The 26,990-nt window shown below is 43.2% G+C and overlaps 1 protein-coding gene across 1 annotated transcript in view; it reads left to right on the top strand.

Annotated features, from left to right (window-relative positions):
• Window positions 1–26,990, top strand: part of LOC106902891 (sideroflexin-5-like) — a 53,054-nt gene extending 26,064 nt beyond the window's left edge. Inside the window, exons 4-11 of the mRNA XM_014966720.1 lie at window positions 11,752–11,778; window positions 12,904–12,958; window positions 14,909–14,934; window positions 19,394–19,447; window positions 22,101–22,157; window positions 23,005–23,074; window positions 25,904–25,965; window positions 26,856–26,990. Of these exons, the coding sequence (XP_014822206.1) occupies window positions 11,752–11,778; window positions 12,904–12,958; window positions 14,909–14,934; window positions 19,394–19,447; window positions 22,101–22,157; window positions 23,005–23,074; window positions 25,904–25,965; window positions 26,856–26,990 (486 nt within the window). The remainder of the gene's footprint in view (window positions 1–11,751; window positions 11,779–12,903; window positions 12,959–14,908; window positions 14,935–19,393; window positions 19,448–22,100; window positions 22,158–23,004; window positions 23,075–25,903; window positions 25,966–26,855) is intronic.

Genomic DNA, 26,990 nt, shown 5'->3' on the forward strand with positions numbered 1-26,990 from the left:
CCCCCCCCCCCCCCAAATATCAGCTTCGAGATCAAGAAGACAAGTTGTTTTGACAGAGCTGTTTCACTAATCTCCTGACTGATCCACTTTTGTGGTATGGCACATTTGACAGTGTTCAAATTCTTTTTTTTTTTTTTTCCCCTCATTCAGAAATTCCTGGTTCTCATAAGGATGGCAGGCAGTAGCTGAAAGCATAACAACAGCTCAGCACAATCTATATCGCTTGCTGAAATGGTTTCACCACATGAAAAATGGAAAATATGAAAGCCTAAAGCTATGTAACATCAAGTATCTCCTCCACACTTAGCTTCTTGACAGGGTTCTTGTACAGCGAGTCTCTCTCTTCTGCATTTTCAGAGCAGATTTTTCAAAATGAGCTGAAATGGAACAATTATGGACTATCTAAAGAAAAAAAAACCCTCTGAAGTGCCATAATCATCTAAAGGGAAAAAAACTCTGAAGAGCTGTAATCGTACTTTGCTCCAGTTCCCCATGACCAGTTTCCAGAATAAATGCTGCTTCGCTCTGGTTAATCTCTTTTAAGATGATTCATGGACAGCAACACTGCCAACACCTACATCTCTTTCACTTTCAGGTTTCTCACACTCATCCAGTTGCCCTTGTACTTACCCTTGAACTGGAATGGTTTCACCATTTGGGAAAATGACCATTAACTCAAGGTGGTAAAAACCTATTTCTTGGGCATCATTAGCAAAAATGAAGAATTGATCTCTTAACTGTCAATAGCTACTAGACTGCTGATAGCTTTTTATTGAGGGAAACTATAGGATTTTTTCCTACATTAGAAAAATGTTTTAAAAACATAATTGTTGTCATAGGTGTATCAATTGTGTACTCAGCAAAACAGGATGAGTAGCTGCTCAGTAAGTATTTATTCAGTGGTACATACTGGAGCAAGAGAATGTGCTCTGATCTCCACTTACCAGCTTAGGTTACTTACCCAACTTTTTCTTCAAATATTTAAGAGCCAGACGTTTTTTGTTAGATATGAAGTTGTTTCACATTCCACTTATTAAAATCCCACCAACCAAAAACATTCTGTGTAGTGGAAATGTCTCACACTGTAATTAAGCCTCCTCTCTGACAGGCTCTTATGATTTCATAATTTTTCTCTAAATAAAATTATATTATTACTAATGCAACCATTTGGGGTGTATTTCTGTTCTCTAAGTACTTTGGGTTAGATATTTTAAGAGGATTGGAGAACGTGCTTGGATAACAAACTCCCTGAAGGCTTTGGGGAGGTTTGGTCTCCTGGTGGGGGATTTTGGGTGGTTGCATGTCTCTGCATTGGGTGATTGAACTCCATGGATCCAGAAGTGTTTGATGGAAGAAACAGCTGTTTCTTCCAGTGGTTTAGAACTACAAATTTTTGCTGTGAAAGCTTCAAGAGAACCGGTGAGTTTAGTAAACTTTCTATTGCTTGGTTCTGTTTGGTGACTGCATCTGTCCATGGCCTTCACTTGGCTCCATCTGCAGAAGTTAAGCGCGTTTGAAGTGCCGGCGTGTCATCTGATGACATGTATCCCCTTTTATCGCCTGGTCCTGGAGGAAGCTTAAAAAGCAGTAGGATTCTTAGAAGGAAGAGGGGGTAAGGAAATGTGTAGGATTCACGGTGATGGGAGAAACTGGTTCAGTTGTCATTTAGGTCTGTCTTTTCCAGCTCCGTAGGTACTGTTGTACTGTTGTCCTTCTACGAGGCTTTCTTCATCTTGTATGTTCTTTGTGCTCCTTATTTACATTTAAGCATCCTTTTTAGCTTGCATTCCTTACGGACCGCTCCATGACAAGAGAGAAAGGTGTTAACAGGCCCACTGCCACAAGCCGGTTTTAATGCCGGTTTCCTCCGGCGGCTCCCGGGGCTGGCAGAATCCGGCCCCTCGCACGAAGCTCCGGTGGCTGGTGCGATCTGCGAGTGGGTAGGTGAAAATGACACACACAAGTGCACTGGGAGCCAATTTGCAGCAGAAGGTATAGACTGTAACATATCCAATTCTAAACAGGGCAGGCAATTCCTCAAACTGCCTCCTGGAGGGAATCTCCGCTGGAGTAAAAAGGTTTCATTTGAGGGAATACTTTCTCCTATAAAAACAAGGGCTGTAAAATATCAGCCTGATAAACAGGGACGGAGAACCAGCTCGCTTAAAAGCGGACGTTTTCTCTAGCTCGGGAGCGTCGGTGCTGAGGTTTAGCCTCAAATCAAAAGGCTGTACCAACTGCAGGGCATAATGATGTGGCTTTTGTCCTTTATCCTCAGGCTTCTTTCACTAATTTGTAGGATTGCATCTGTGTCCTCTGTGTGTGAGTCCCTTTCCCAACCTGTCCAACAGACCAGCACAGATTGGAGGAACAGATTGATGCTGGCATGTCAGCAGTGGTAAAAGTTAAGAGAAGCAGCACTCAGCGGCTATCAGATACGGAGAGATTTAAATCACTCCTGTTTTAAGACACAGCTGCTTTTTACTGCGTGATTTTTGTGCTCGGTGCTGCAGAAATGTGGACGGTAGAAAAGCCCCTTTTAGAGGCTGATGAACATTGGAGGTGGAAAACGGTGATCAGGCACCGAAGACCTGCCTTGGAAGAGCTGCAGTAAGGGATCAATGCTGGAGAGATTTCATTATGAACTTCAGGCTGTCCTTGTCTTTCAGCTCTTCCCCCAAAATGCCTTATACTTTTATTTTCTTTGCTAGAATTCCCTGCAGTAATTCCATGCTTGAAGTACGCTGCTGGCATGCTCAGCAAAATGTGCCCTTTCCGTTGCATGCTGAATCATTTTTGCCTTTTGAAATTGGGGTAGAAATAACTTCTAAGCTATCAGCCTAATAGCACTTGCTCATCGGCCTAATATCACTCCAAATATTGAACAGCGGCAGCCTGGGCAAGTTGGGGTCAGAACCCTGATTTGCCCCATTTGTAGATCCATACCACTAAAAATTTAGTATCTAAACAAGAAGTAGCATACAGTCTAAGAACTACAGCGATGAAGGTTCATTGTCCTTTTCTACCTCCCCTCTGCCCCTTTGGTCCTGATCCCAGGCTGGCACCCTGGCTTCTCCCTGTGGTCCTGCCAGCAGAGAGAGGTAAAGAGCCACAGAATAGAGCATCTGAGGGCGCTTCGTGTGCATTGAACAAGGACTCTTAAGAGTGAGTGATGCTTTTCCTGTACAAGGTTTTTATTTTTTAATGCCAGCACGGGGCCAATAAGGGGTTTAACAACTTATATAATTAAATAAATGCAACCCTTGTACCTGTGCAGCCGTTAGCCTTATGGAGATGGCTCTGCCCTTAAATGCGCACCCACAATAAAGATGGTACCTATTAAATTTATCATTCCCTGAACTTTATATGTGAACTGGTACAAATTTGTTCTGTGCCCAGAATATTGCAAGGGGAAGTGTGATGCCATGGCAGCGTGAGCTGATCTAAGTCAGCACTGCCATGTCTCTGCCTCCTCTCCTCCCGGCCATGTGTTCCCACCTTCTTGCTCGCTTGCACTGGCACAGCTGGTTCAGAGAGCTGATCTTAATAAAAACTAAAGCTCCCTTCCTCCACTCCCCAAATGCTTCATTTTTTGACTTGAGCAGCTCCCAATATTTTCTGTCTGCTCCATGTTGCCTGTACAATGGGAAGTGCACACCTAAGATGTGGAGGGCTGTTGGGGCTGTGGTACCATAAACATATACCAGCTTGAGCTGCTGAACATGAGGTAAGTCAGGAGGAGAAGATGAGGAGGTAGGAAATTAATCCAGGTTTTATACGACCAAAACTAAACATTTTGAGCCGCAGATCATTTGCTGACTAAAATCCTTGTAGCTCTGAGACACCAGGTGTTTAGATTTTTGATCCATCAGGATCTTCCTCTTTGTCTGCCATAGGATTGCAGGCTAATTCAGGTTGGAGAGGACCTCGGGAGGTTTTCTAGTCCAGCTAGGTCCCTAGGTTTACTGCTGGAAATCTGTCTGTTCATTTGACTGTATGTTTACTTACCCATGCATGTTAAGATGTGTGAATATCTATTTGTTACAAATCAAGACAGCAGCGAGACATCTCTGTTACCTGGTTTTGTACCCTTAGAAACTCTACCCTCAAAGCTTCATCCCTTCATCATAAGGGGGTGGTTGGAGGAAAAGAAAAAAAAAAAATTAAACCCAAACTGAATGATCTGTAGTGAGAGGAAAAATGCAGCTTTTTGAAATTGTCCCTTGGAGACAGACACTTGCTATTCTCCAGCCAGCCCCTTCCTGCGAGCGTTGGCGGAGCATGAACTGTGGTGTGTCAGTTGTGACTTCTCACTCTTCAGCCTTTCCAAATGCAGTTTTGGCAACTTGCTGTTTTGAAACTGTTTCATTTCTTCCCCATTAGTATCAGTGAAGTGAAAAGAGGCTCACCGGCTTAATGGGCATATATTTATTACTGTGTTCTTCCTTCAATCATGTTAGCAGCAGGAAGAGCCGCTCATGCTGTCCCAGACACAGCAGAGAACAATGAATCTATCAGAGTCTAAACAGCATCCCTTTTGGACAATAATAGCTTTTCTTAACAGTGTTGATGAAGAGCGAAGAGGTCCATTTGCAGTAAACTGTACTTTTTTTTTCCTCTCTGGTCTCTTGCAGGATACGATAAAACGTAGATATATTGGCTGTCCTGCTGTTTCCTTTTCTTTGTGAGAAAGTAGTCTGTTTGCAGGTCCAAGGGCTGAACTTGGACCATCTCTCTTCTGCAATCTAAATATTCTTTGTGACACTAAGTTGGGTCAAACACTTTAGGCATCATTTCCAGACTGTCAGAGGACAAAAGGCACCTAGGGAGCTTGGGCAGAAGTGTTGTGTAGGTTAAGGCACCTTAAAGAAGCCATGCTAAATGGTACTATTGATGTTCTTACTCAGTTACAAACCAGCTTTGCTTCATCTCATCAGTTGAGCATTAAGAGAGTTGATCTAAATTCACATCTAGATTACAAATCAAATCAGATCAGTAAACTCTGTATGGCTAAAATAAGCTGAAATAAATCTGATCTTGAGCAACCTAGTTGGATTAGCAAGCCCTGATTTCCAAAGCTGTACTTTAAACCATGTAATGCATCTAGGTCCTTCTACAACCCTGGTGCAGTAGTAGTTTTCTCTGAGTGCTTCTTCCTTTGCTTGTCTTTTCAGTAGAATGCTGTGAGGATTAATTAGTTAATGTTTATTGAGTGCTGCGAAGGTGCAACTTGTTATTTAAGTGCTATCTTTTTTTTTTTATCAGTAAGGACTTGTTTCTGTTTCCACCTACACTTGGTTTTATATCTGTGTAAATCTGCGTATTGCACTGGAATTGCTTGTGGTTTCCAATCCTGTTCCCAATGCTGAGGCTCTTCCCTTGTGGGGCAGGCAGGTTATCTCAGTTGATGCTCTTCAACGTGTGGATCTGTTTGAAGGCTTTATGGTTCTTCAGATGGGCAGCAGCTCATGGTGCTGTGACTCAGTGATGCTCAGGATGGGGAAGGAGTTTTCCCCTGGCATCCAAGAAGAGCAGTGGCTTCTGGTGCCTCTTCTACTGACTTATTTCAGTGCCAGCTGCAAGGCAGAAAATGTATAGATACCCTTTGTGATTTATTACACACACTGGGTCATTTGAGCTTTATTTCCTTAGAGCTAAGACATTTTTAATGTAAAGATTTTTAGGAGCAGGGTTGTAAAAGGTCCATTGGTGAGACTTCCTACTGAGGAGCAAGAGTAGACAGTGGTTTATGTTTCCTTGTTTTCCATGTTTATTAGTAAAGCTAGACATCAGATTCCATATATATATATATTAGCAGGTGGAGTTAGGCATATCAGCCAGGTTTACAGACATTCAGGTGACATTAAATGTGGAACAAAAAGGTCTGGGATTCCACCATTGTAAATCTGTAAATCTATAAATATTTTGACTGGAGCTTGTGGTGTGCGTTTGTCTCTATGTTAAATATCGCTTTTCAAAAAGTGGGATTTGGGGACTGAAGCTGGAGAGAAGTGAGAGAAAGCCACGCAAAGTATGAGTGATCACGTTCCTGGGGGCGAAAGTACGGGTGGAGAGTGAAGTAGAACATGTTGTAGCTCTGTTGGGCTGCACCAAACTGCCTTGAGTTTGGCACGAGTGTTTAGTTTAGTGAAATACTAAAAGCAGATAGATACTTATTTGTTTTCATGTTACCTGCTGAGAGGTTCTGGGGATGCTGCCTGGAGTGAACTGACCATCATAAATGCCTTTAATAATTAGGAAGGCAGTGGGGAAAAATGTGGTGCTGTAAGAGGTTGATGTGTTGGAGACTGCAGTGCAATGAGCCCTTGGGAGATCTTCATCCATAACTGTATAACTTAGAAGAATAAAAAAATCTTAGAAGTATAGTGAAATAAAAGTGAAATAATATCAATAAGCAGTACCTGTTGTCTGGGATGGACCTCCTAGTTCGGCAAGTGGAGCTTCAGTGGTGAGGCTGTGGATGGATGTTCTTCTGTAGCTGCAGACTATCTTCTTGCCCAAAGGGCTGTGAGGAGCAGTTTCAAATAGAAATGTCCCACGGTACTGCTGGCAAAAGGGATCATGTGAGTTTTCCAGTATGTTTAACCTTATAATGAAGATCAATTTGAGCTAACCCTGCTGACAGTGTGGTGGAGCTGCTGATGAATGCTTCTGGTTCAAGCTGGTGGCCCCAAGAAAGGACCAGATCTGCTCAGCTAGGTTTGTGGGATATCAATTTGGAAAAGGTGTAGTGCTTAAGTCTGGGATTGCTATATTCTAAATTCTAAAATCTTCAACTTTCATCAAATTCCCACTGAAATCCAAAGAAAGTATATCTTTGCAAGCCATGCTGAAGATGGTATGAGTAAGGTGCTTGATTCTTTGGGATGTTTTTACATCTTGAGCCAAACCAAATTTGAACCAGAACTAATCATGTAGCTTTCATGTTATATTCAATGGAGAGAGACAAGCGATGCTGGAGTGCGAGTTGTCTAGCCTGTACTGGTCACCTAGTTGTGATGACTCAAATTGCTTGTTTTCTGCCCACTGACGTAAAGGAAATCAAGAGTGTGCTGCAGTAAGTATTTATTACGTTGTAGGCATCTGTTAGAGGGGATGAATCCCACCTCTGATGTCTTACTCTGGCCATTTGACAACCAGTTAAGGGATCTAGAATGAAGTTAAAACTTGTTCAGTCATCATTATCACTTGACAGTAATGCAATGCCAGATCCCATTGCTTGTCTGAAGCTTTCCTCAGTGAATTTTCCAAGCACGGTAAGTTATGCCTTTTAAGCAAGGTTTCTTTTTTCTTTTTTTTTCCCTCTGGTTTCATATCATTTGAACAGTTGAGATTGTTGGAAAGTGCATCTGGTTTTGGAGGCTCTCCCTCTGAATGGCCACGCACATGAAAGCAGCTTGCTTTTCTTTAGAATGAGCTCTGCTGCATCACACGTTCACTCCTGACACCCAATATTTGGAATTCAGTGTGGGATAAATAATCCAAGCTTTGCTTTAATCAACCTTGCAACTCCTGGAGTGTGAAACTACAGGCAATTTCTGATGGGGTGCAAACTCCAGGCTGTTACCTTATTAAAATCAAGATTTCATGGGTGCAGGCAGGATTGCGTGAGGGGGTGAGAACCTCCCTGATGGAGCAGGAAGAGGATGGGCAGATATTGAGATAGAACTCTGTCTCCACTTGACTGGACCAATGAAATAAATCAACTAAAAATACTCATTCATCTGAGGATTTCCTCTTCGACCTTGTCTTTATGAGGGGAATTTTGCAAACTGTTGTGATGATGGTGCAAAGTCTAACAGAGGTAAACCACTTGGGTTTTGCAGAACTTGAACTGCTATGTTTTTCCTTACATGTAGGGCTCATCTACCATGTGACTCCTCATTAGCTCTTTGAAAATGACTGTGCCTTGTCATTATGCATGTTTAATGCGTGGTTAATCAGTAAAGGCTTTTCTCTGTAGAGTTATTCCTGATGAGGCATATCCAGAGCACACACCCGTGGATTTAAGATCATTTTAATGTCTACTACTGCATTGTGCAAAGGACTCTGATCTTGACGGCATGTATAGTCAAGGGAGGGAAGTGTTAGAGCATCTACTGCAGATTCCTGACATCAAATCTGCCTCTATGTCTCCGTTGACAGTAGGGAGGTGGTTGCTGGCAATGCAAGGAAGTAGGTGGTGTGAATCTGTCAGTGCTGTCCTGACCTTAGACACCCAAGACCAGCTTCAGCGATGTAGTAGGTGGCCTGGACACAGCAAACTCACTCACATAAGGTAGAGCTGGCTACTTCTATTAGCAATGTTGGAGCCAGCTGTAGAGAAGGATGAACAATCTGTAGACATAGTTTTCTAATCTAGGTGAAACTTTGTGTAGAGGGGAAAAAAAAAAATCCCATCTTTGAGTCTAGGACCATGAGATCTTACTGTATTAGTAGGAGGAGAGTTAATCTCTTAAGAATGACTGGTACCCTTTGTACGGTTTTTATAGTGGCAGGTGTTAACTAATAGATTTGGGCTGGGTGTATTCTTTAAATAAATACTTTTTTTGAAAGCTATCTCTAAGCTGCAATTCTGCTGCTAAATAAGGAATGCTAATGAATGTCCTGTCAACCAAAGATCATATCTATTCCCCTAGAGTTATTCCAGTCTCTAGCTTCTTACCGCAGCTTTGGTTCTCTTTAGGTCATGGCAGTCTTTGATACTCTTCCTTAAATATGATAAGCATATGATGTTTCTGTATAACTGAGTTCAGGGTTTTAAATCTAAAGTAGTGAGTATCTCTTCGTAGAAAAATGGTGGGGAAAAAACAGAATCCTGGGAAGGATGGATGGAAATCTCATCCATGAGTCCATTGTCCTGAAATGGTGGTGCTGGGAGTCCTGGAGCCAATTCCTCTGTGACCATGAAGAACATCTCCATTAAGCAAATTCTGATCTGTCTTGGTGGAAGGTTGCAGTGGCCACATGCTAGAGAAGCGTTGCCCCTTTAGGTTGCTGGGGAGATAGTGGAATATCTTAATACTGCTCCAACACTCTTGCCCCCTTGCCCTTTGGGCCTCTTTCATGTAAATCCATGTATGAGCAGATTTAGTTCTTGCACCCAAATTTGAATGGTATCAAGACCCCTATGTAGCTTTGAGTCAGTAATATAACAGTAAAGCTGATGAAAAGGAAGATCATTTATTACAGGAGAGACACCCAGTATAGGCTGTCTATATTTAGAGATCATGGGCCTAAACCTAGCATAAATTGAGCACGAATCTGGAGTCGTTCCATGTGCTCCAGTGAAGATGCTTTGGATTCACGCTAGTGTAAATGAGATCAAAATCTGGCTGCTTCTCGAAGATGGCCGGAGAGAGCGTGAATGAAATCCCCAGCAAAAATAGAGACTAGCTCTCAGAAACGAGCCCCCCAGCTGGCACGACTTGTCAGAGTACTGGAGCTATTGAAAAATGCTGCAGACAGAAAATGAATTAGAGGATAAAAAAGTGAAAATGAGCTGGCAGAATCTTTAGGTGACTCATCAGGTGCATCTTGTAAAGTCTCTTTCTGAGAAGTAATGAAATCGCATGTTCTAACAATATTTGCACTGCAGCAGGAAAATGCATAAATATTGGGATCAATTAATGAAATTAGATAATTTGACCAAAAAAGCCATAGCGCTGGCTCAGAAACCATCCCTTTTCCTTTTTGCTAGTCTTGGTGCTTGCAGTTAGACTGGAAAATCATGTGTTTTCATTTCACTTCTAAGATATGCAAGACCTGCATAGCCACGGGGGTTCTGGGAGACTGTGTGTGGTCACCTGCAGCTCGAGGACTTCCACTTTCACCCCATGGAAGTCCTTGAGCTGGTGGGTAGGCAGGTCCAGAAAAGCCCCGGCAGCTGTCTGTCATGCAGACTCCCACCCTTTGGATTTTAGCTTTGGTGAGGGCAGACACATCTTGTCTCTGCCAGCCACAAAGGTTGTCTCTTTGTGTCCCTCAACCTCTGTTTTTCAACTGTGAAATGGGGAATAATGATTTTCCTTAAAAAGGGACATTTTCCTTGGGAAAGAGCCCTGTCAATATGTGTATCAGCCTATGACATTTAGATATTCCAGTAACTCATTGCAGGCGGTGGAGTTCATCACGGAGCTTCAGGTTGGGAGAGGGCTGAATTTGGAATGAAATACTGGGATTACTGGTATCAGTGGGTCAATTTATGCTATTACCTGAATTCCAACTATATTTTCATGGATCTATATTTGGGGAAGGCACTAGATCTTGGGTGAAGGAGAATGGCAGAAAGGGGCTTCGTTTATACTGTAATAATGCTAAAAATCTTAAGCACGAATGCCTGTATTGCAGAATACGGGCAAGGCACTTGAGGAGGTATTCTGTTGGGTAATCACAAGCTCTCCAAGCAAAAAGAGCTATTGCCATCTTCAGATTTATCAACAGCAAGAGCAGATCTCATCAGGTTAGCCTACCCTTGGTTTGGCACTGGTACAACTGTTGTTGGAATAATTTGTCTAGTTTCTGGCATCCTTGATTCAAGAGGATGTTGACAAATTGGAAAGATGTAAAAGAGCCACGAGGGTGGTTAAAAGATTGGCAAACGCGCCTTGCCAACGAAACAGCCAGTCTCCTGGCTCGGATGGATTTTTATTTTATTTTTTTTTCTTTAAGCAAAGGTTAAAGGGTGGCTTTAGCAGCTCCGGGTACCTGTGTGAAGAACAAAAATAGACAGTGCTGGAGGCTGTCAGACAGAGGTGTAACACAAGCTGGTGCCTGGAAGTTGAAACCAGACTTGTGCTGAACAGAACAGTTTTTAATAGTAAAAGCGATGATCAGTTGCGATATTTTACAGGAGTCCTGGTTTATAATTGTAGAGAAGGATGAAATACATCAAAATCGGGATTTTTTTTTTTTTTTTGAGATTATCATTTGCATTTAGGCATAATTCATGGAGGAAAGCCCTCTGGCTTTATTAAGCAGAGGGCAAACTATGGGTTTATGGACATGCCAGAGCATCTCTTGATGTTGTGTGCCTACCCATTAGCTTTACCTGCACCTCATGTAGGATGTTTCTTCTCGGTGCTTGTATATCTCCACTGGCTGAGCCTGATTTGAAGTGTTTTGATGCTGCTGAATTACAGTAAGTAAATAACAGTAGGCACTCATGAGAGTTTTAAATGAGATTTATTTTTCGTTTTTGCTCTTCACGAGCATTTTTTGATGCAGGTGTTTCCCCTCTTGTGAAAAATGAAAACCAGTGGCTGGCTTTTTCTGAATACAGGTTTTATTTGAATAGATACTATTTATGTTTCCCTGCAGGGCTTGCTCCACCTTTGTTCCCCAGCAAATCTCAATTTCCGCAGGAAGCTCGTCCAAGCAGAGTCTGTGCTAAATTTACCTTTAGATCTATGTACAGCAGAGTTACTGAGACAATTCTTGATTTGTAAATCAGAGCGTGAAGTCTGGCTGTTGTTATTCTTTCTTACGATTCAATATAAGAAAGAATATTTTCTCTGCCTTACTGGTCTTACTGGCCACATAAATTTACGGGAGCGCAGTGTGTGTAATGGATCTTTAAATACATCCGGGAAAGATGCAGAAAATGAGTCTGTTTTAAAGCAATCCCTCCTGTTCATTTACTACAGCAGCTAAAAGATGAATATTTGGGGTTTGGTGTAAAACTACATTGGTCGTTTTTTTTAAATGCAGTGTTCTCTCTTCTTTTTCTAGCTGTGGGAAGCTCAAAAAATAAAGCAGGTAATACGCTTTTTTATATTTCATTATCGTTTTCAACCATTGCTGCTTTTTCTCCTTTCTGCTAAGCGATGCTGTCCTCTTCTCCATTATTGACTTTGCCAGTTGCTGTTTTGTCTTACCATAGAAATGTAAATGTAGAGAACACTGTTGCCACCAAAGAGTCTGATTTTTTTTGTGTGTATTTATATATTTTGATGTCTTCATTTTCTCCTTCCTGTCTAGTCAAGAGATTTCTTGTCTCCAGCCTTTTGAAAATAGTTTGACAGTTCTTTGGTAAGGCTTGTAACTGTGTCATACCTTCCTCCTCTGCAGTCCCAGATCGCTTGGGAATTGACTTTTCATCCCCAGCCAGTTAATGCCGGTGCAACCTCCTGGGCTCATTGTAAAACTTGGTAAAAATGGGCCAAGCAAGCTTCATTGTGTGTTTATTGGTAAAACAGATTTAGTTTTTCTGTGGAGGTTGGGCTGTCCACAGCCACCAGCATCGGCTGAGAAGCTGCAGTTACACATAAAGGTTGAATTATCTGGCAAATCCAAATTCCGTGGCACTTAATGGGATTTTATTTGAGTCACCCTTATGGTGACAACTGGAACAGATCATACCTCCGTGTTTTTATCCCAACTCACGCAGATCCTGAGGTTTCCTACAATCTGCCGTGCGTGCTGATGAGGGCATACCTGCAGATGAGGAAGATGTTCCTGGGTCTGAATCTGTCTGCTGTGGCTGAGCCCCACAAGTCCTTACAGGGGCCTCCTGTGACCCATTTACTTCAAGAGCACCATAAAGTGATTTACACTCTTGGTGTGTGGTCTTTGGGGACATTATAGTACCAAGAAAGAGCCACTTTTAAAGTTTCAGGTTAAGTTATTTACTTCTAAATTATTAACTTACCCTAAATTGTTTAAGAAGAGGGGAAAGCAGGTAGGAAGGAGGGTTTGTGGAGGCTGCCAAACAATAGCTGCCTTGGGTCAGTGCTGCAAACACAAGGAAGGTGCCAAGATGCATGAAGTCCCCCTGTACTTTCTGGTTGAAGGTGCTGTTTGTAGAGGCTGAGTGGTGGCTTTGCTGTGCCTTGTCAACTGTTGCTGTGCCTTCACTGTGTCTGTTTGCTGGTTGTTTTATAGGCCATCATCCATCCCGATACAAATGAGACCATCTTCATGCCTTTCCGAATGTCAGGTATAGTATGTCCCAGTCGGGCAATGATTAATTTTACTGAGAGTTTGTACAAAATGTTGTTGGTTTTTTTACCTGTTTTTGAATTGCACCATGTAAACGTTAGGACCAAGATCAGAAAATAATCCAAATGCCTAAATCCCTTTGCAGTCAAGGAAAATTAGAATCCTAAATGCCTATGCAAGATCAAGTGCTTAATATTTTCCCTTCCTTCAGACATTTTAACATGGATTCAAGCTAATATCCTTTCTGGGAGTTTTGAGGTATCCATCACTATAATAGGCACTTTACCTTTGTAGTAAACAGCAAAGCTTGATGCCCAAGGAACAGCTTAGAGTTTTAATCTCCATGGGAGAATGGGATGAGCCCTATTTTTCTATGTGTGGTAGTACCTAATAGCCATGGCTTTGGGAGTCCAGGAAGGATCATCTTGTTAAGCCCAGCTTAACCAGGCTGCTTAATGATTAAATTGTTGCTGCCTCCTTCCCGCTTTGGGGTGTCCCTCTGCCAGGCAACTGCCTCTGCTGTGGGTTGAATAGCAGCTCTCTTGAAGATGCAAGTGCAGATTTGTTCCTTTCCCAAAGGACCTTTTTGAATAAACAGGACCTTTTCCATATTTTAGGGGGTAACATCTTCACCAGAATACTGGGCACAGGGGAAAAATAATGCATTTGGTGGGTTTTGTTCTCCAGTTCATTGAAGAAAGGTGATTTTGAGGGTGAAGTGAAAGGGAGAAAAGCCAGTACTTACTCCTTTCCTGCCATGTTCTGTATTCTTTTTTTTCCCCACATTTTTCTTCCTCTCAGGTCTTTGCCCTTTCCAACTGTAAATTGGATCCATGAGGCTTAATTCAGTAATGTTGGTAAAATGCTCTGAGACCTTCTAGTGGAAGTCATAGAGATGAATTATAATTAGCACAAAAATTGGCAGACTTAGCAAGGGAAAAATATGAAGCATTTGATTTTTGTGGCGCTCAATAAGATTTGGGGGTAATGGTTTATCTCTAATATAGAGAGCTTTAACTTACACCTATGATTAAAATAGTCTCTCTCTCCTCCACGATGCAAATATACTTTCTTCAGGATACTTATACCCTGTTCCTTTTTCTACTGACCTATAAATAAATGAGCTGTCCTGGTATAAAATAGCTAGCGGAGAGGTTGATAAAGCAGATGGAGAAAGAAGGAGGTCCCTCTGATGGTGGCATAGTCCTGCTCCTTAACTGGCATGGGCTCTGCAGCTTGTTAGATGGTTTCATGAGCACCTTCATCCTGCTATTCTGATGGGACCAGCCTCAACAAGAGAGGAAGGGGCACAGAAAGCTGAGGAGTTTTCTCCTGGGTTAGCGAGGGTGGGTTGTGGGAGGGTCTGATGAGCAACAGAGCTGGCACGAGGAAGGGAACAGATTGCGTGACTGAGCCTGGGAAGGGGGGCAGGATCTCCCCCTTTCTGTGGCAGCAAGCCACTAGGTCAGCTCAGTTAGCACCACTGCGGCAGCATCCAGCTCCTCCTGGTTTGGACCAAGCAGTTCCTGGTCTGGGCTGTCATCCCTTCGCTTCTGCTGATTGGAGTTTTTGCTGGCTGCCTAGCACAGCTCAACGACACTGATGCCCTCTGAAGCACTAATACTGTGTACTGGCCCAGACTGGGTTTAGGGTGTAGATGTTAGAAGTTTCAGGGAAACTCTTAGACCACAACCCAAGAAAAGCAAAAGGAGGATGGGAAGGGGATTGCAGAGAAATCAGAAAGCTGCTCTAGTTGATGCTTAGTACACCAGGTGTAGGTCCACAGATGTCCCCGTGGTGGTATGGAGTGGGTGGAATTGAGTGCAGCCTGTCCTGCTGGTTGTGGCTTCTACCCTTAACAGGTTGATGTCTTAGATGTGATTTTTTTTTTTTTTTCCATCCCAAAACCTGCATAATAAAATGCATGCTCTCTTTTTTTTTTTAATAGGTTACATTCCCTTTGGAACACCCATCGTAAGTATTTTAAAATCTCTCCCCACTTTGTTTGTGAGTACCAAAAAATGCCTGTTTTAGCACTCGCAGACAATTCTCCAGATTCCACCTTACCTCCTCGCGACACGTTCACACGGGGTTCCCACCTCTCCCACCACGTGTCAGCAAGGGCTTCGCTGTGTGAAGCCTGCCCTGGGGATGTTGTGCTCAAGGCTATTTATCTATTTAATATTGTTCACCCAGCTCCCTGCAGCATCTTAAGCTTTATTTTTCCCTTCTGGAGAGGGAAGACCAAGATGAGCTCATTGCCTGCAAAATGCAACTTCTGCAACTCCCGGATTTCGTCTTTGGACACTTTTCTTTTTTTTTTCATTTGCATGTTTTACAAGTCTCTTCCTGAATGTGACGAGCTACAGCACGGCGAGGCCGGTGTCGTGTGCACTCATCTTGATTAATTAAAACGGCGAGTGCTTTCTGTGGGGTTATTGCTAAGGGTGTTTTTTAGTTTGAACTTGTTATTGTGAAATTTGTAAGCATTTGGGTGCTCTCGATAGTGAAAGCCAGAAGGGAGATAATTCTGCCTGTCTTCCTAATGCTGAAACCTCAGCTTATCTTCAGGAACAGGAACAAATAATTAACACCATTTTATGAATGGGGAAACTGAGGCATACAGTTTGCCCAAAGTTGGTGCCAGAAGGTCCTCCTGTCCACCAGCTCTTGTCTCAGCTTAGTAGATCATGCATATTAAAGTAGTTGAAGGAGCAAAATCTGCTAAATTGAATCTTCCTAAACCCAGTGGACTGTGGCATAGTAACTCGCTTGAAAGCAGCGATCCTTTCCCAAAGGGCAGTAGCGGGGTTGCTAGCAACTCAAAGCAGAAATCATCACGGCTGCTACTATTTGTTGTTGTGTGTAAGGGTTTGGTGGTAACTTCGTATGGGGCATTTTGAAAGAAAAGGTTAAACAAAAATGAGTTAACGATCAAATTGACAATGAAATCGGCCCAAATCCAGAGCTGTCAGAGGAGCCGAGAGCTGTCAGATGAGCCCAATTTCACTAGCTGTAAAGGATAAACTGGAACCTCTTGTCATTTAAAAAAAAAAAAAAAAAAACCCAAACGTTTCAAATGTTAAAATTAAAATGTAACATTTATGCCAATCGATCTGTGAAATTTAGTGACAAAATTGGCAGCCTGCTCTAGCATAAAAACAGTTTGAGTCTTGCATTTCACATAGGGGGATGGGATTTCCTCAAGAGAGACTTAATGTGCCTGCGGTGGGCTCTGGCTGAGCGAGCCTGGCTGTCCTCGCCCGCGAGGCCGTGCCGTTGCACCCACGCTAATTGTCCCGGTGTTTCGGGGATCAATTAAACACCCTGCATAAAATCCGGCAGAGACGTGATCAGATTATGGGCCAACAGGTTTACTGCCAATACACGATGCTGCCTGTAGACATGGTTATTTTTTAAAAAAAAAAAACAACTCCTATAGCTAATGCAAAATAATTCAGCATGGTTTAGCAAATTGTGAAAGAAATTAAGGTCTTGCTGAAAATAATAATTTCTTTTCTGGCCGAAGCAACTACTGCCCTGACACAACCAAAGCTTGTGTCTGTTTGTTTTTTCCCTAAGTTGCAATCGTTTGCTTTTCTTTTTAGCCTCTGTCCTTTCCACGCTCGGGTTTATGGTCCGACCCCAGGATGGGCTGCAGTGGCAGAGCGGGAACAGGATGGAGTATGCTTAAGTGTAGGGAGAATTTGCCTTTGCCCTCCTAGATATCAGCCCAGGATGGAGCAAATCCAGCCGCTTGCGTTATCTCCCTTTGCTGCAGGGGTGACATGTGGAGGGCAGCTGCTGGGCTGTAGCCTTTTACCCTTGTTTTGTGTTTCGTACCAGGGATGAAGAGGTTTATGGTTTGACCCCAGGATGGGCTGCAGTGGCAGAGCAGGAACAGGATGGAGTATGTTTAAGGCCTTTGCGCTCCTAGATATCAGCCCAGGATGGAGCAAATCCAGCCTTGTATTATCTCCCTTTGCTGTAGGGGTGACATGTGGAGGGCAGCTGCTGGGCTGTAGCCTTTTACCCTTGTTTTGTGTTTCATACCAGGGATGAAGGGCTCCAAGGAGGAAGATTTATCTGCATTTCGGAAATTCAGCCCAAGACATGGGCAGTGAGGGTGGAGCAGAAGCCATGCTGCTGTTCCCACCTGCCACCCACAGCTTTAAACACCTTACTTTCTCCAGCCATTTAAAAATATGTGTGTCTTATTGTGCTTTTGAAGCACATAGAGAAGGCCCGGGTGTTAATAAGTGTTTGCAGATGACTTTTGCTGACAAACAAGGCAGGACTTGGGGCTTCCAAGAGGAGAGCTTGTAATGCAAACGCTCAGTGAGGCTGCTCAGAGCTGACTGATGTCCAAGTTTCACCCTGGCTTTGGAGCCACAAAGGACTGGTTCACACCTGATAGGCAATTAAATTTTGTAGCTGGTACTTTTCTAGTGTTTAGAAGCTTTTTTTATTTTGTTTTCCTTCTTAGTTATTTTTTCCCCTGACAGTAATTAAAAGTGAAACTGTACATTTCTTGACAGACTCTTGCACATATGGAGAGTTTGCATTTAAACGTGCCTCTTTCAGTCATACAGATTTTGGGTGCTCTTTTTTATTTATTTATTTTCCTCTTTTATTTTTCTCGGCGCTCAGCTTCAGCTGACAATGTAAGTAGCTGCCTGCAGCCTTCCCTCTCCTCTGGAGCCTCATTAGCCCGCTGGCTTCAGGAGCGCAAGTCAGTCCTGGGGTGAGGAGGTTCATCGCCTGTTGAATTCGTTTGGCTAAGACCCGCAACGGAGTAATTAATGACAAGATCCGCATATTGAATGGAAGCGGTAAATTAGTGTAACTTGCACAGATTGGCGCTCAGCCAGCGTACAAAGTAGCTGCAACTTCACGAAAGGCTGTAGGAGGAAAAGCTGGAGGAGGAGGAGGAGAAAGGAAAGAAGATGTAAATGAAATCAGGCCTCCCAACCCTATTACCCTTTTGTTTGTTGTTATTTCTCTCTTATGTCCTTAAGCGTAGAAGTTGCCTCCTCTTCAACTGATGCTGCTGCAGATGTGCAGAGATGACTTTAGCTTCTCCCTCCTGATGGCAGGCTCTTCGTGCTCTAACAAGGAAGTTTTCTTTATTCTCAGCTTCTGTAGGAATAAACTTAAAGAAAATGGTGCAGAAGATGGTCCGAGTGTGGGAATGAACTCACAGCCTTCTTGCCCAAATGCTTCGGAGACATTTCAGTTCACACAGGTGTCCTGAAAATAAGTGTATTTAGAATTAAATGGAGTTGTTCAGTCTTTATGCTCTTAACAAAGATTCAGGTGTGATTTTGCACGGTGAAGACAATCTTCTTAATAAACTATCAGACATTTGAGGCGCAGGAGGGGAGAAAATGACAACGATCTTAGGAAGTGTCTCATCTTACCTGTTTCTTACCCAAGAACTCATCTTCCTGCCTGTGTTTGTTTGGTTTATCATTGGGAATCCCTTGCTTTGCATTCCTTTCCTCTTCTTCAGCTTCTTATACTTTGAGAAGACAGCTTGCCATAAGACAAGGTAGGAAGGAGTCTGGCACTGCTGTGTTGTGTGTAAGAGGTGGGGTCTTTAAAGAATTGCAGAGGGTGTGCCTGTGTGCTGCATTGAGACATGTCTGAAGGATGCTCTCAGGACTGAATAGGCAACATACACGTGTGGCCTTGGGTGCTGCAGTGGGTGACCTTGCAAAGTCTGTGGCATCTCACATTCATGCAGGAGTGGGCACGAATAGGGGATACCACAGCAGTGGGCATGTCTCTCCTGTATGTGCTGAGACAGGCAGCTGTAAGCCTCTGGGAGACAGCGATCGTCTGCCTGAGCTCATAACCCAAGCAAGAGTTTTCGCAGCTCAGAGTATGACACATCAACAATTCTTTTCTCTTAAAACAAAATTCAGGCTCCCAAACAGGAGCACATGTGCTTCCAGGTGGCACTCCTGTCTTCAGATGTTCAAATGGGATTTCTTTCTTGTGCTTGAAACAGTGAATGTGCCAAAGGAAAATAAGAAAAACCCCCTTCACTGCCAGTAGCAACAACTTTGAACTCTTGCATTCATGCAATGTTTGTGTTACCCTCCAGAAGTACCTGGAGTAAAGAATTGATTATATTTTAATGAACTAATCGTTGGGCAGTATCTGCTGCCAGACTTTTTGCAAGGTGTGTTGCAAGCAATCATTAAAGATGCAAATTTTTCACGGGCAGCTACATTACCCAGTTTCATCACTGGAAAATGAAGAGACAATAGGCTGAAGGGAAGTTCAATAACTATAGCGAAATAAAGCCGTATATGAAGATAATTTATTCAAGTCAACTTTTTTCTTAGTTTGCTGTTTGCATGCCTAGAAGAGCACCAAAAACAAACTAGCAAAGTGTTTACTAATAAGAAAATCTCTTCTCTTGCAGGTTGTTGGTCTTCTCTTGCCCAACCAGACGCTGGCATCCACTGTGTTTTGGCAGGTAACACTTGTCAGAATGGGTGGGGAATGTGATGAAAAGGAAAGCAGCAGCTGACTTGTGTCTAGAGGACAAACTGATGCATGTGGCCTTTCTGCAGTGGCAAAGCTTTAGTTAATGGGGCGCTGATGTGGCTGGATATAATTAGGGAAAGGTTTGGTAGGTCTGGAAGGGGCTATAAGCAAACTATTGGATCCACTTTCCAGCGCCTGGCTATTTATGCCATCTCAATGGAGATGCAAAATTGCTCAGGATCTCAAAAATCAACCTTTTGGACCCATTTTGTACAGGTGTAAATGATTGCACAGTGTGTACTTCTATGAAAATGTAGGCCCTTAAGCTCACACATCTGCTGTTTTGAAGACACCTTGTCAAGTAGTTGGGATCTTCCTTGGGGAGTTCCCATTGAAGTGCCATGTGTGTGCAGGGCTGAGGCATCCCGTGCCCAGGAATTTTGGGAATAGCTGTGCATTACAAAGGCAAGGCCTCTGCATTCAATGCGCTACAGGGACTTTGGGGGGAAAAAAAGTGTGTGTGTGTAGGGAGGTATTGGTGTTATTTCCCATTAAAATTCTGGGAATTAAGAGTTACGGGAGGAAGCGTGCATGTGAATGAGTTTTATCCATAGTAAACACGCCCCTTAAGTATAATTTCAGCGCTAACTGAAATGCAAAACCAAGTTACTTTCAGACTTATTTTTAGTTGTGAATGTCTTTTTATTGTCTATAGTGTAAGTGATGATAGAGAATTATGCGGTTAAGAAATATCAAAGCAGAATGGGATCTGTCTAGGATGTTAGAAAGACTGCAGAACTGAGAATATATTGGTATGTGCCAGTAACTTGTAGTTTGGTGTATTTAGGTTTAAATTGTGCCATGTGGCTTTACCTGCTGGGAGTGGGATATTGGTTGGAGACATCTAGACTCATTCATATTTTTGAAAGCAACTTGTCTCACCTGTTTTTAGACATCTAAGATATAAAGAGTTGGCTTTTGGAGAAGTTGCTCTTGCGCAAGTGAGGAGCGAGCCAGCCTGGATAGCTGGCTTGGGCTGGGTGCCTTGTAAATGGCTTTCCTGAGGAGCTCCTATTCACACCATCACAGTGTAGCTGGGAGAAACTTTTGGCTTTGAAAGGATGGAATAATACTTTGAAACTAGAAAGAACATTTCAAACACAGAACTGGAATGAGCCCACTCGAGAGGGAGGTTGCAGCAGGCAATTCCAGCAACCGAAGCCCCCCTGGGCCACCACCACTTGCCAAGTTTCTCAGACTCTTTCCTCCATGATTCCTGCTGATGGGCATACATGGGTCACTCCTTTCTGAAAAATACAAGTAGGAGTAGCAGCAACCTAAAGAGGCAACATCCAAAAAAACTTGGGAGGGTGTCAAGTGGCCACCTGGGAAGACAATGGATTAAAGAAACAGGTAGTGGCAATATTTTCAATCTAGAGACAGCTTAAACTCCAGATTTAAGACAATACCTGAGGAGTATGTCTACACCTCTCTGAAAAGAAGATTTATCTGGGTAAATAGCACAGGATTTAGGGATGATGCATATTACTGCATTAACAAACACTGAGTCCTTAGGAGCAGGCTTGTACAGTGAAGCAGTTGTTGATGATGCCCAAAATGTACATGTCTCAGGGTGGCTGTAGCCTGGTCCTGGGACCTACTTCTGTAGATGAGAGCTGTATGGGAGTTAAACAAACAAACAAACAAACAAACCACATCTGGAAAATTGAGGTGGATTTCCAGCATGTATTGGCAAGTGGACTTTTTAAATTTTTTAAAAAATTACTATTTAAAGAAAACAAAAAAGCAGGGTTAGGTAGATCCAAAGTTCCAGGCTAGAGAGCTGGTAAGCAGGAAAAACGTGCTCTTAGACCATGAACTTGGCAATGACAGGGCTGATCCCTGTGTTTCAATGCCTCATTTCCCTCTATCTCCTTACCCTCACTTTGTTCCTCCTCCTCCTCCATCTTAATTCTGGCCACAGCTGGAGAGGAGTTCAGTTCTGACATGCTCTGATCTGCGAACATGGTGTTTCGGGGATGAAAACTATTAATTTTCTTTACATTGCCAGCAGTTGCTGTGGGTAAAACCCCTTCAGGAGTGTGGTGCTACTCATCCTCAGCTACTGCCATGCTGTTTGGTGACAAATCCTGCTCCAAAAAGTTGTGAACAGAAAGGCTAGTTTAGTGACAACAATTTACATAAGATGGTACAACTGTTCATCTCCTGTTCCTCAGCTGAAACCTCCCATGACCCTCTGTTTGAGAACCATGGAGCTTAATAAGTGACTGGCAAAATGGCTGCTGGGCTTAGTGCTGCGACTTAACAGCAGTATGGATTTGGTGCTGATGAAAATAAAGACCAATAGCACTGAGGTGTTTTGTGGAGGTGAATTGGGCCAGGAGAAGAGCTGCACGTCAAGCCCTTTGGGTACCCAGTGCCTTGGGATTTCTGTCCCTCAATTTGAAGAGCAGTAAATCAGATGTGAGGCCTGCATGAGCCTTTGAAAAGAGGTGGCAAGTTGTGAGCAGGTCTAAAGGGAGATGAGTTTTCCTGTGCTGTGGCACTCCCACATTTAGATTATTTTTTTTTTATTTTCTTGAAGTTGTGCTTATGCCTGTCTCTTCTTGTTTCCTCTTTAGTGGTTGAATCAGAGCCACAATGCCTGCGTCAACTATGCAAACCGCAATGCGACAAAGGTGAGGAGACCCAACATATGCGGTGCATGCAGCGCGTTAGGTCTGTTTTGACGTGGAAACATAAGTCTTGTCTCTTCGCTGTTAATAGAAACTCCGTGGTGAATTTATAGATTGGCCATTCTCCTGTGACTTCCATTTTAAACCTCAGCTGTGAATGGCATGAGGATCTCGAAATCACTTGAGGCGCACAAGTAACGCTCAGTGCTTCTGAGCTGAACCAGTATATAGTTGTAACTGGTATGAAATGGTTGAATTTGCTAAGTAAATGAGCACAAAGCAAAACTGGGGTTTTGGATAGCAGAAGGTGGCTCTGTGATCACGCTGCCATCTCCTGAGGACTTTATGTGCGCTACCAGCAATGGTGCTGGGAAATGGTGGAGCTGCTCCCGCTCTCCTCCATTGCTTTAGCCTTCATTCATCCCATGTCAGGATGTGGGAAGCTCAAGACGGGAGGCTGAGTTGGAAAACATCCAGCTCATTGAGATAACATTTCAAAGACAAATATTTAATGTGGAGAGTTTGGGGTTCATCACTAGTGTATAAGAATGCTAATTTTGTACCATTTGCTGAATTTCATTCACATACTTCCTTTAAGCTGCTATTATTATAATTTTCTGATGCCAATTAATTTTCCATTCCCTTTAACCTTGCTCATGAGGCTACAATTTTCCTTGCTTTTGCCGCTGCTAGATGACAGACCATGTGTCACAGAACAATATGACAAAATTAAACCTGTCTCGGGTTTAAAACAAATAAAACAAAAAGAAAACAAACAAAAAAAGCTTGGTTGCATTTTAATAACTAGAAATTTGTTTATTGAAAATATGTTTTGTTTTTCTTTCCAAAGCCTTCTCCGACATCCAAGTTCATCCAGGGCTACTTGGGAGCTGTCATAAGTGCTGTCTCAATAGCAGTGGGTAACGCTTTATATCTATATATTTCACTACTAAGTAACTGCTCCCTTACAGTAGTACTGCAGTGCTTTTGAGATATTTGTTTGAATTGCCAAGCATGTTTATCTTTTAATTGACAGAATTCAGTCTACATAACCAGAAAATATTTTAACCATGAGGTGTCTCTGTCCATGCATGCCCAAACTTTTCAACAGAAGGAGACTTCTACTGCTGGTGGCTTCCAGCATGTCCTGCACCATGCACTGCCTGTGTCTCTGCACTGTGCCTTTGCTGCTGGGTGAACTCAGATTATCCACACGTGCGTTAACTCGTGGTGAAATAGCCTAGTCCAAGTTAAAAGAGCAACTTTGGAGCTGCAGAGTGATAGTGTGACAGCTGACATGCTGAACAGAGTGAGGCTTTTGGAGATACTGCCTTGGTGGGTCAGCTCCTGGAACTGAAAGAACCACAGCGTTCAGAATGACATCTTTCACCTGTGGACAGCGTTCAAGCTAGAAATGGTGTTACAGTCCTAACTGAAGTAATAAGAGAGGAGCTTGTAACGTTGCTAAAGTCATGGTCTTGTGGTGCAGTCCTCAGGCTTTTAATACTCAGATACCCCAGAAGCACAAGTTGACATCTTTAGCAGGGGCAGCTAATTCCCAGGGAGGCAGGTACATTTTTCAGAAGCAACTTATGGAAGTAATTTCTTATATTGGATTTTCAAATAAGCCTCTAAAACCTATGGTTTTACCTTTTCTACTGGAACATTAAAGATTCCATGGCAGTTTGTATATTTTTTTCCCTCTGGCCAAGATGTTTTTCCTTTTTCTCAAGCCACAGACATCTTTTTCCAGGCAATGGTATCTGGGGTTTTGGATAGCAGAAGGTGGCTCTGTGATCACGCTGCCGTCTCCCGAGGACTTTATGTGCGCTACCAGCAATGGTGCTGGGAAATGGTGGAGCTGCTCCTGCTCTCCTCCACTGCTTTAGCCTTCATTCATCCCATGTCAGGATGTGGGAAGCTCAAGACGGGAGGCTGAGTTGGAAAACATCCAGCTCATTGAGATAACATTTCAAAGACAAATATTTAATGTGGAGAGTTTGGGGTTCATCACTAGTGTATAAGAATGCTAATTTTGTACCATTTGCTGAATTTCATTCACATACTTCCTTTAAGCTGCTATTATTATAATTTTCTGATGCCAATTAATTTTCCATTCCCTTTAACCTTGCTCATGAGGCTACAATTTTCCTTGCTTTTGCCGCTGCTAGATGACAGACCATGTGTCACAGAACAATATGACAAAATTAAACCTGTCTCGGGTTTAAAACAAATAAAACAAAAAGAAAACAAACAAAAAAAGCTTGGTTGCATTTTAATAACTAGAAATTTGTTTATTGAAAATATGTTTTGTTTTTCTTTCCAAAGCCTTCTCCGACATCCAAGTTCATCCAGGGCTACTTGGGAGCTGTCATAAGTGCTGTCTCAATAGCAGTGGGTAACGCTTTATATCTATATATTTCACTACTAAGTAACTGCTCCCTTACAGTAGTACTGCAGTGCTTTTGAGATATTTGTTTGAATTGCCAAGCATGTTTATCTTTTAATTGACAGAATTCAGTCTACATAACCAGAAAATATTTTAACCATGAGGTGTCTCTGTCCATGCATGCCCAAACTTTTCAACAGAAGGAGACTTCTACTGCTGGTGGCTTCCAGCATGTCCTGCACCATGCACTGCCTGTGTCTCTGCACTGTGCCTTTGCTGCTGGGTGAACTCAGATTATCCACACGTGCGTTAACTCGTGGTGAAATAGCCTAGTCCAAGTTAAAAGAGCAACTTTGGAGCTGCAGAGTGATAGTGTGACAGCTGACATGCTGAACAGAGTGAGGCTTTTGGAGATACTGCCTTGGTGGGTCAGCTCCTGGAACTGAAAGAACCACAGCGTTCAGAATGACATCTTTCACCTGTGGACAGCGTTCAAGCTAGAAATGGTGTTACAGTCCTAACTGAAGTAATAAGAGAGGAGCTTGTAACGTTGCTAAAGTCATGGTCTTGTGGTGCAGTCCTCAGGCTTTTAATACTCAGATACCCCAGAAGCACAAGTTGACATCTTTAGCAGGGGCAGCTAATTCCCAGGGAGGCAGGTACATTTTTCAGAAGCAACTTATGGAAGTAATTTCTTATATTGGATTTTCAAATAAGCCTCTAAAACCTATGGTTTTACCTTTTCTACTGGAACATTAAAGATTCCATGGCAGTTTGTATATTTTTTTCCCTCTGGCCAAGATGTTTTTCCTTTTTCTCAAGCCACAGACATCTTTTTCCAGGCAATTTTTCTGCAAATAGATTGTGCTATGGGAAGAGGTCAGCGCTCAGCCTGCTCGTGGCACTAGGTTCCCCAATTCACCTTGGGGGAAGAAGCTGCATGGGCTTGTTTAGATTTGTTTGAAAGGTCAAATGTTTGTCTAGACCAGGCTGCAGATTGTTAGAGCTGAGATGGGAACTGGCAGTGAGTGGTTTGGCACATCATGTCCACAGTGGACAGCAGAAACTTTGCAGAAGGCATATCTCTGTGTTCTGCAGCTGCTAGACAGCTTTGCACCAGGACTAGCAAAGGGCATAGAGCTGGTGAAGTGCCCTGCAGTTTTGAGTGGTAACTCTCTGTTTTATTGGGTATGGTTCTGTTTGATAGTTTTCCGTAGTGCTGCCTTGGCTTGCTCACTGGTTGCTGCACTGCTCCTCTGTTATCCCCTCGCTGCAGAATTAACCCGGACTGTGCACAACCAGCCTTATGTTGGTGTGACTTCCTGTGCTTCATAACCCCATGAAAATGTGTCCACACCAGGCTCCACGCTTTTGCAGCTGAAGTACAATCTGAGACCCTGCCCCACCAACCTCAACGCTTCGGTTAGCAGCCATTCTCTGTCCCCTGTTTTCCAGAGTAGCATAGGAGAGCTTGACTATCCTCCTTAGGTCAGAATTTTTTCCACCTTGTGAATTAATAAAGCAAAGCTCTCCAGCTTGATGTGCTGCTGCCACTCACAACCTGCCTTCCAACCCCCAGTGTGCTGCAGCAGAGGGATGATGACTGGTTCCACATTGTTGGCATTAATGTTGCTCTCCATTTTGGCTACAGGGGCAGATAGAGGCAGGAGACACTGAGAAGTGATGTTGGCAGAGTTTTGTCACCCTGAGAAGCTGACAGGCTTTGGTAAGGAAACCAGTTGGGCAGCGAATGGAGATGTCCGTGTTGGGACAGCTGATGCAGGTCATTAAAAATCTCTGATTCCTCCTAGGCTGACTCCTAGGCAGAGAGATAGGTTCAGACTGCAGAAGTGACCATCAATGGTGTTGAGAGAAACACTTTTTCTCTGAAGCAGTGTGAAAAACTACACCAAGACTTGTAGGTGAAAGAAATTGCAGCAAACCAGCAGTGGCCTGCTGTTACTGCAGGGTGGCTGTCACCGCTGGTGACATGGGTGGCTCATCAGTCTGCTGATGGTAGATCAGCTCTTTGTCCTGTGGTGGTTTACACCTCCATTAGTTGTATCATTTACTCCCTGGTGGTGAAGGAGCTGATGGTCTGTACAGAGCAACAAGCTTTGAATAAATGCAGAAATGGAAACAGTGCTGGGATTTATTTGTCCACGTAACTTGCAGGTGCACCTCCAGCTGGAGCCCCAGTACCTGGTTATCTTGCACACCTCGGCCACCCATCACGGGGACAGTTTTAAAAGCACCATAAGGAAAGATGATGCTGTGGTGTTCTGTACTTAGAGAATTTCGAACTTGTGCAGGACGAAGTCTTCCTGCAGCGGTGCAGATGCCAAGAGGGTGTTGCTGTCTTCTTGTGTGAGTCCCACAACGACCCCGCCAGACAGGGCTTCCACGGGGATGACCTTAGCGTGTGTGAAGATTACCATGAGTTCTGA

This window comes from Calidris pugnax, unplaced genomic scaffold, assembly GCF_001431845.1.
Source record: "Calidris pugnax isolate Ruff unplaced genomic scaffold, ASM143184v1 scaffold14, whole genome shotgun sequence".
Taxonomy (NCBI): domain Eukaryota; kingdom Metazoa; phylum Chordata; class Aves; order Charadriiformes; family Scolopacidae; genus Calidris; species Calidris pugnax.